General features: G+C 38.8%; 1 protein-coding gene across 1 annotated transcript; it reads left to right on the forward strand.

The window, feature by feature from the left end:
• Positions 1-215: 215 nt before the first annotated feature.
• LOC149250004 (uncharacterized) lies at positions 216-2,390 on the forward strand. Its single transcript, XM_089453536.1, has 2 exons — positions 216-1,126; positions 1,757-2,390. The coding sequence occupies exons 1-2, from the start codon at positions 216-218 to the stop codon at positions 2,388-2,390; spliced, it is 1,545 nt and encodes a 514-aa protein (XP_089309662.1).
• Positions 2,391-8,246: the final 5,856 nt, after the last annotated feature.

Here is an 8,246-nt window from a genome sequence, read left to right on the forward strand (position 1 = left end):
TACAAGCCTCCTGGGGAGGTCAGGGGTTTATGGGTATAGATCTCTTTTCGGCAGACCTTGGGCACAACCTTAGGGTTATAAACATCTATGGTCCATGTCAACAAAGGGAGCATTTCTGGCAGCACCTGCTTGGTCTCTCTATTTTCTCTGCTGAGCACATCATCATTGGAGGTGATCTCAATTTCTCCCTAGGCTATGGTGAATCATGGGGATCTATGGCTCAGGTGGACTCGATCACGGGATATATGACTGATCTCCTGGAAAGACACAATCTGATCGATGTCCCTATGAACAAACTTCTCCCCACTTGGCGGAATAGAAGGGTGGGTGAGGCAGCCCTTGCCCGCAGACTTGACAGATTTATCATGAAAGGGACCCTTATACAGCAGCTGCACCACTACAAACAATGGGTTGGAGCTGGAGGCATATCGGATCACTCCCCTGTATACCTGGAGATCTCGGGACCTATTCAAAAGCCAAAAGCCCCTTACAAGTTCAATCATGTATGGCTTCAGGACCCATCTTATATTCGGATGGTCTCGGATTTTTGGGTTGCGAATCCGATTGATAGATCAGACTCTTTAGCAAAGGGATTTTGCTCCAATTTATCCCAGCTCAAGCACCTATCCATCAACTGGGCCAGAGAAAAGCACCAGAGGGAAAATTCGGCTCTTCTGCACATAGAATCTGAACTCTGCTCCCTACTGGATGAACGAGGTTTGGGGTTTGTCACTGCTGAAGATAAATCTCACCTGGTGGAGCTTGAAAGCCAGAAGACACAGATACTAAAAGACAGAGAGGAATCTATTCGCCTTCGAAGCAGAGCTATATGGTTAAAAGCAGGGGATGACAACACTCGGTTTTTCCACAATTATGCAAAAGGCAGAAAAGTCACAAATACTATCTGGAGCATGCCGACTCCTGAGGGAGGAGTGGCTGACACTTTTAACAAGCTCTCACACTTAGGATCTTCACACTTCAGGAACCTCTACAAAAACCCTCCAGGCTCGACTATTGCTGATATTATAAATATTGCTGGTCACTTCCCCAGATTTGTAAATGGGGATGAAGCAGAGGCTCTTTTTGACCCTGTGACTCCTGGGGAGCTTGAGGGCACATTGAAATGGTTCAAAAAGGATAAAAGCCCGGGTCCAGATGGTTGGACCATTGAATTCTACCTTGCCTTCTATGAGTTTCTCAGCCATGACCTGCTAAGGGTAGTGGAGGAATGTCGCGTAACTGGGACCTTGTATAATGCCATCAACTCGACTTTTATCGCTCTTATACCTAAATCAGACTCCCCATCCTCCTTCAATGATTACAAACCCATTTCTTTGTGGAATTGTCTCTATAAGATCATCTCCAAGATTATTGCTAATCGTCTCCGCCCTATCCTGTCCCGTCATATCGCCCCCCAACAATTTGCTTTCCTTGAACACCGTCAGATTCATGAAGCTATTGGCTCGGCCCAGGAAGCCATCCATTCCATCTGGACCAGACACCAAAAGGCCATCACCCTAAAGATCAATTTGGCAAAGGCATTTGATCGGGTCAGCTGGCTATACATAAAGATGCTCCTTATCCATCTGGGGTTCCCTCACAATTTCATCACTTGGATCATGGCCTGCATCACCACTCCTACTTTCAGTGTGCTTATAAACGGGTCTGCATCTCATTTTTTCCATTCTGAAAGAGGTCTCAGACAGGGTTGCCCCTTGTCTCCTCTTCTTTTCTTGATTGTCATGGATGGTCTCAGCCGATTGATTGCATCAGCTAAGAGAGATGGTGATCTATGTGGTCTCAAGATATCTGATGACTGCTTCCTCACCCACCTACTGTTTGTGGATGATGTCATTATTTTTCTTGATGGAAGTATCAGGGATTCCCGATCCTTCTCAAAGATCCTCTCCCTTTTCTCATCAGCCACTGGAATGTTAGCAAATAACTCAAAATCTACCATCACTTTCACCCGTACTTCCATCCATGAGTCTCAATTTGCTCACCGTCTGTTTCCATATTGCATCAATCCTCTAGATTGGGGTCTTAAATACCTGGGGTTCTGGATCAAGCCTGTCAGCCAGAAGATTGTTGATTGGACTTGGCTCGTCTCAAAACTGGAGAAGAGGCTTAACATTTGGAGTCACCGATATTTATCTAGAGCCGGCAGACTTGTATTGATAAAATCTGTTCTTGAGGCTACGCCTGTCTATTGGATGGCCCTTGCCTGGATTCCGAGAAGCATATTGGCCAGGCTTCACCAAATCTGCAACAGATATTTATGGAATGGGAACCAAGATAAGAGGACATTTGCATGGGTGGGCTGGAACAGGATAGCGTTGCCCAAGAAATGGGGAGGCTGGGGATTAAAAGACCTGCCTTTATTCGCATAGGTTCTTGCAGCAAAGATGGGGTGGACTTTGCTCATGGGACAGAATCTCTGGACCTGCATCTCATATCACAAATACATTTGGCCTATGAATATCATGGAATGGATCCGGCTTCCTAACTAGCCCAAAACTGGCATCTCATCTGTCTGGAAGGCACTTCTTCATTCATTGCCTCTCATTAGGGACAATCTGGTTTGGAGAATAAATGATGGACATTTGGCTCGCATTGGATTAGATCCATGGATTGGGAGTGGTGGCAGACATCTGTTATCCAGGAACCTCATACAGTATCTACACTCCCATGAGATAAAGGTCCTAGCTAACATTGCGGATCCTCTCAATACCACCATATTTGCACAACGATGGAAATCCGCACAACAAATTAATCTGCCACAATGCTGGCACCAAGAATGGAATGATTATATTACAGCTCTTCTTGAATCGCACATTAGGATCAAAGAGGGACCGGATGAACTCATATGGAACCAATCAGACAGCGGTATGTATACTCCTAAGTCGGGCTATCAAGCGCTGATATCACACAAAGTTCTGGACTTGATTACTTTCTGGTGGAGGGCTATTTGGAAACTCACAGCGCCACCTCGGATCAAATTATTTTTTTGGTGTATATTAAGAGATAAAGTCCCCACTGGTGAAAATCTCATGCACCGAGCCATCTACGGGCCTACCTGGTGTACACTATGTAAAAATGCAGTTGAATCGACTCCACATCTCTTTCTGAAGTGTACAGCCCTGATGGAACTGTGGCAAAACATATCAAATTCTATCAGTTTTATGGGCACATGGGAAGGCGATGACCTGAACAGAGCCTAGGAAAGTTGGTATCACAGGCACAAAGGATCTAAATTACAGAGCCTCCTGCTTATAATCTGCTGGTATCTCTGGTTGGCACAGAACCGAAATATATTCGATGGCAAACCTGTGAGCTGGCCGCACACTTCTGCACTAATCATATCGACTTACAACGATATGCCTGAGCCTCCCCAACCTCGTACCCGAAGGCCTCACGACCCTCCACACATCGATAAAAATGCCCCTTGGGCATATTTTGAAGGTGCAGCCCAACAACAAGGATGTAGAGGCGGTTTCATCCTTTACATTAGCGATCAACACTACTATAAAGTCATAATGGGTTTGGGGATTGGATCAAACAATTTTGCTGAACTCATTACTCTTCGTCATCTCATGCATTTCTCATTGGGTCATAACTGCATGAACATTCATATATATGGAGATTCGAAGATCATTATAGACTGGTTCAATAATATTACTGCTTGCCACACTCACACACTCAGCAATATATTGGATGAAATAAATAATATGAAGGCTCATTTTAATGATATCACTTACAATCATATCTACAGGGAACATAACAGCAGTGCCGACGAACTATCCAAGGCAGCCACGTCACTTCCCTGAGGAGAGTGGTTGATCCAGGAGAAATGAGGGTCAAATGCTTTCCAATATTACCATCAACCCTACATAGACCCTCACTACCACAGGGCGGATAGCCCATGAACTGAATAGCTGATAAAATTTTGAAGTTATTGTACAATTTTTTGTATATATTTTGGACAGAAAGTATATAAATGGCCCTGCGTGGCAAATATGTACATAAAACAGAAAGAACTTGAATGAACATCCTGCGTGATGTTTCTGGTAAATATGCTGATATTTTTTATCGCTTGTTGAGCAATCAGGCTGACAGACTTTAGCATATGCACTCGTGCATCTACAATATGTAATTTTTCAAATATAATGAAAGATTACGATTTTTCTAGGGGGAAAAAAAATCTGATACCCTCAGTCCTACGCCATGCTGTTATGATCTTATTAGTTCCATTGATATATATTCTAAATTCTCAGCCTATTTAATGATCATGTCCTATTTAATGCGCATTAATCGCCTGGGCGGTTAGCTACCCTATACCCTAGTGTTTGGAGCCTTCGAGGTGTCTTCCAGCTCGCCCTTCAAACTTGGGAATGCAAGGGCCATCGACGACCCTCGATCATCCCTCAGATTGGACGGTAGGAGTGATTGTTTGTCCAATTAAGCTCCTCTGGGGTTTGGTAGCGTCCATTTTGTTGTTTCTCTATTGCAGAAGTCACGAGGCCAATCCATTGTTGAACTGCACCTCAAGTAAGAGTTGTTCTTGATTTTTCGCCTTGCTGAGTTTTCTTCCCACATGGTATTACTTGCAATGGTTCTCACTAGTGCATTTGCAGTTGCAGGATGCCCCATGAGGCGGTGGTTTTCCTTCAGGTATTTGTGGATGGCAATCGAAGCTTACACAGGTAAGGTTTATGTTTTCAACTTAATTCATGGTGACTCTATTCGACCTGGGTGTTGATACGCTCTCACCTATCTTTGGCTGTCTAACAGGTTTCACTAGGAATCCCCAAAGTTTTTCACAAGATTTGGAAATGGTTGCCTCTGCCGGGATGCTACAGGTCTTCCTTCCAGACCCAATAGCCTTTGGGCGGGATTTCACCGGGTATGCTAAGGATTATGGGAACAATTTTTGGGTTTATGCCATTTGTTGAAGAGACACGCTTTTAATCCGTTTTCATTTAAGCTGAACTATAAATTCATGTGTTCGAGGTTTATGGTTAGCTGAACAGTCTCTGCATGTTGATGTCGACTCTTAACTACTATAATTTTTGTATTTTTTTGGTTTCAAGCATTAGGGTGTATGCGTCTTGCTGTTAAATCTCTGGTTACTAGATTTGATGCACCACGAAGTGTATGAGGACGACTTTGTTCTGCCGACGATCCTCTAATTGGGAACTTCATGTTTTTCTATTAAAAGAACAGGTCCCCTTGTATATGCTTAACTGTGTTTTCAAAAGGTTTATAAACCCGAAGAATGGCTTCATTATTCTGTATGTTGATTTAAACTATGCTGGTTAAGAAATAGGAACTATTCAGATTTTCTTAAGGGTTTGGAATTTGTTTGTTGTTCCACGAAAGAAGAACCCCTGAGGTTTACCTTCTGATGCAATGTGTATACATATTTTTAGATTATGCAATTACCATTACTGTTGGTTTACGGCTCCCATGTCGTAGTTTCGGTAGACTATCTCCCTGAATCGGTTCTACATGTAATGAACAGTCGGGGTCGACTATTCCTGTTTATTCTTTTGAATTCAGAAAAATTGTTTCCCCATATGGTCTTCACTATTCTTTCTTGAGTTTTCTACTCGGTGCTTCTTCAAGGTCTTTTGTTTATACTATATTCTACCTACAGGTTTTAAGAATTCTTACAGGTCCATTGAATTGTAGTAGTGATTTCTTATAATAGTTTTTATATCATGTATACAATTTATGTCTTTCCCTGTACATAGGAATCATGAGTTATTGAGTTCACTTTTCTGGGTGTATAACCCTTAGTCACTAACAGAAATTACTACATAACCGTTTTGTTTTAAAGAACATACAACTACTCTATTTGACTGTATAACTTTTTAATTATCTCTCTAATTAAATTCAAGAGAGTACTTATTTGTTTGTTGCTAAATACTCCTGTTGTTCATGAATTTGCAAACTTGTATTTCTTATTTAACCTCCCAACCTTGAGACTTGCTACTCCAGCCTCGCTATCCAGCTTGAGTCTCCCCCCGAGCAATCCTTCCACAGGATTTCTCCTTTAGGACTTATAGTCTATAAGCAACTATCTGGTCCCAACCAGACTTAGCTCCTTCAATCTGTCTGTCTTTACAACACAATTTCCTCTTTTCTTGATCTCAGATACCTCTATCCTCTTGATCCCTTCTTTGGGAATAAATCTCCAAAGAAGTAGTTAGGGTTAGGTAACCACCTATCCTAACTACCCATCATATATAAAATTGTCTTTATTTGACATTTCACTCTTCATGTAACTTTAATCAAAATACTTACTGCCATCATTCTAGTAGTTTACTTTCCATGTAATTTTAATAAAAAACAATTAACTGTATAAACTTAATAGTGTTTCAGTTTGTTCAAATATAATTAAAAAAAATTACATTCACAAGGACATCACACTTAGCATCTAAAATGTTTACTTCTCAAATTGTTAATAAAGTGTTTATGAAATTTATCATCAAAATAAAAACAATTTTTTGAAAATTAAAGAACCTACCACAATGAGTTAAACCTATTCCTTGAGATTAAACTCTGACCAATAAAAAAAAATAAACCATGCTCCCAATCTTTGAAATACCAACTTATTTTAACTATAAATTAATAATAACTTTCAAATACCAATCCATTTTAATATTATAGATTACTAATAATTTTGATAATTCATTTGTGATTTCCTATTTATTAAAAAACCAGGTTTTTGTTTTGATTGGACTTCGCATTTATGGTGCTTTGAATTCTCGAATACCACACAAACTTTTATAAAAAATATTATTCAAAAAGGTTTGATATTTATTAAATGCGTAGTCATGATTTACAATCAGAATTATATATTTTTTAATATCCATCCAAACCTAAAAACAAACTAAGGGCAGTGACGTACCAGTTTTGAACTAACTCACATGAAAGGTGGTGAATTTTATTAGGCAGATAGGTGTCTTTTATTGGAATGGATCACTTTAATATATTTGCTAATTAATTATCTTGATCGGATGGTTTAAGTTGAAAGATTTGATCGGATGGTTTAAGTTGAAAGATTCGGGTATGGTCATTATTTTATTAATCATCGAAATTAAAAATGATAATTTTTTTGCATATCTAAATCAAATATTTAAATTTTATTTAAATCATTTTTTACCAAATTTTGATTAAAATTTTACGGTACCGATTGTTTATGACCATTTATAAAAGTTAGATAACTTAAAGTTTAAATAATTAAGAATTCTCTATATGGGTGAAACGAATGTCGATTTACATTCTTAAACATATGATTTTTGGAACATGGAGGAATAAATGGCGGTCATAAAAGTTAGATAACTTAAAGTTTAAATAATTAAGAATTCTCTATTTACATTCTTAAACATATGATTTTTGGAACATGGAGGAATAAATGGCAATGTTGATAAATAACAATAAGATTTCTTGCCCGCGCATCCTCATAACCCTGGCCCGCTTATGGAACATGTGTTTCTAAGACATGCATAAGTGGAGCTTATGACTCTTGGAATATATAGGGACAAAAGGCAACGTGAAGGAATAAATAAAAATAAATTCTATTAGCATAGCTTATTGTAAAAATGCATATGTTTAATAAACCGTTATAAATATTAGTAATATTACAAACCCTAACACATCTTTAATTTTTTTATTAATAACTCCATGTTTTAATGAACCCTATTAAAAAAAATTGAAACATGGTGGTTTTGAAACTTCCCTAATGAATCTTATTAATAAAAAAGGTTGAAACATGGATGTTTTGAAAAGTGTACGTTATATTTTAAGAAGCTTTCTTTTCAAAAATTTTAAATCTCCAAATATCAATTTGATTGATCATTCATTACTAGTTTGATTCATTGGCCTTCAATCTATCTTGAGGTTAAGGAGGTTCAGAGGTTGCCAACATCGTGGTCGTGAAAGCACCTAGCAAGAATGAACACCAAGACGTTGGACGAAAAACATAAATGAATGTGGCTTCAGTGACTTCTTTTTGAATGAGTTGGAATAAAATAATTGTTTACACAACTTGAATCTGTGTTACACACTACTCCTCTCAAGGTATTTGCAACATTAAAAGAATTCCATTACTGATATTATTTTCCAAGCCTTTATATTTATGTGCAAAAATGTCTGATGGTACATTTTCCTAAATTGTTTTCTGTTTGCTGATGTGATCTAGATTGACACATACCAATTCTTTGAAGAAACTTGAAAATATG

Source organism: Pinus tabuliformis, chromosome 7 (assembly GCF_031772625.1).
Source record: "Pinus tabuliformis cultivar Carrire ecotype Pingquan chromosome 7, CPIR1, whole genome shotgun sequence".
Classification (NCBI taxonomy): domain Eukaryota; kingdom Viridiplantae; phylum Streptophyta; class Pinopsida; order Pinales; family Pinaceae; genus Pinus; species Pinus tabuliformis.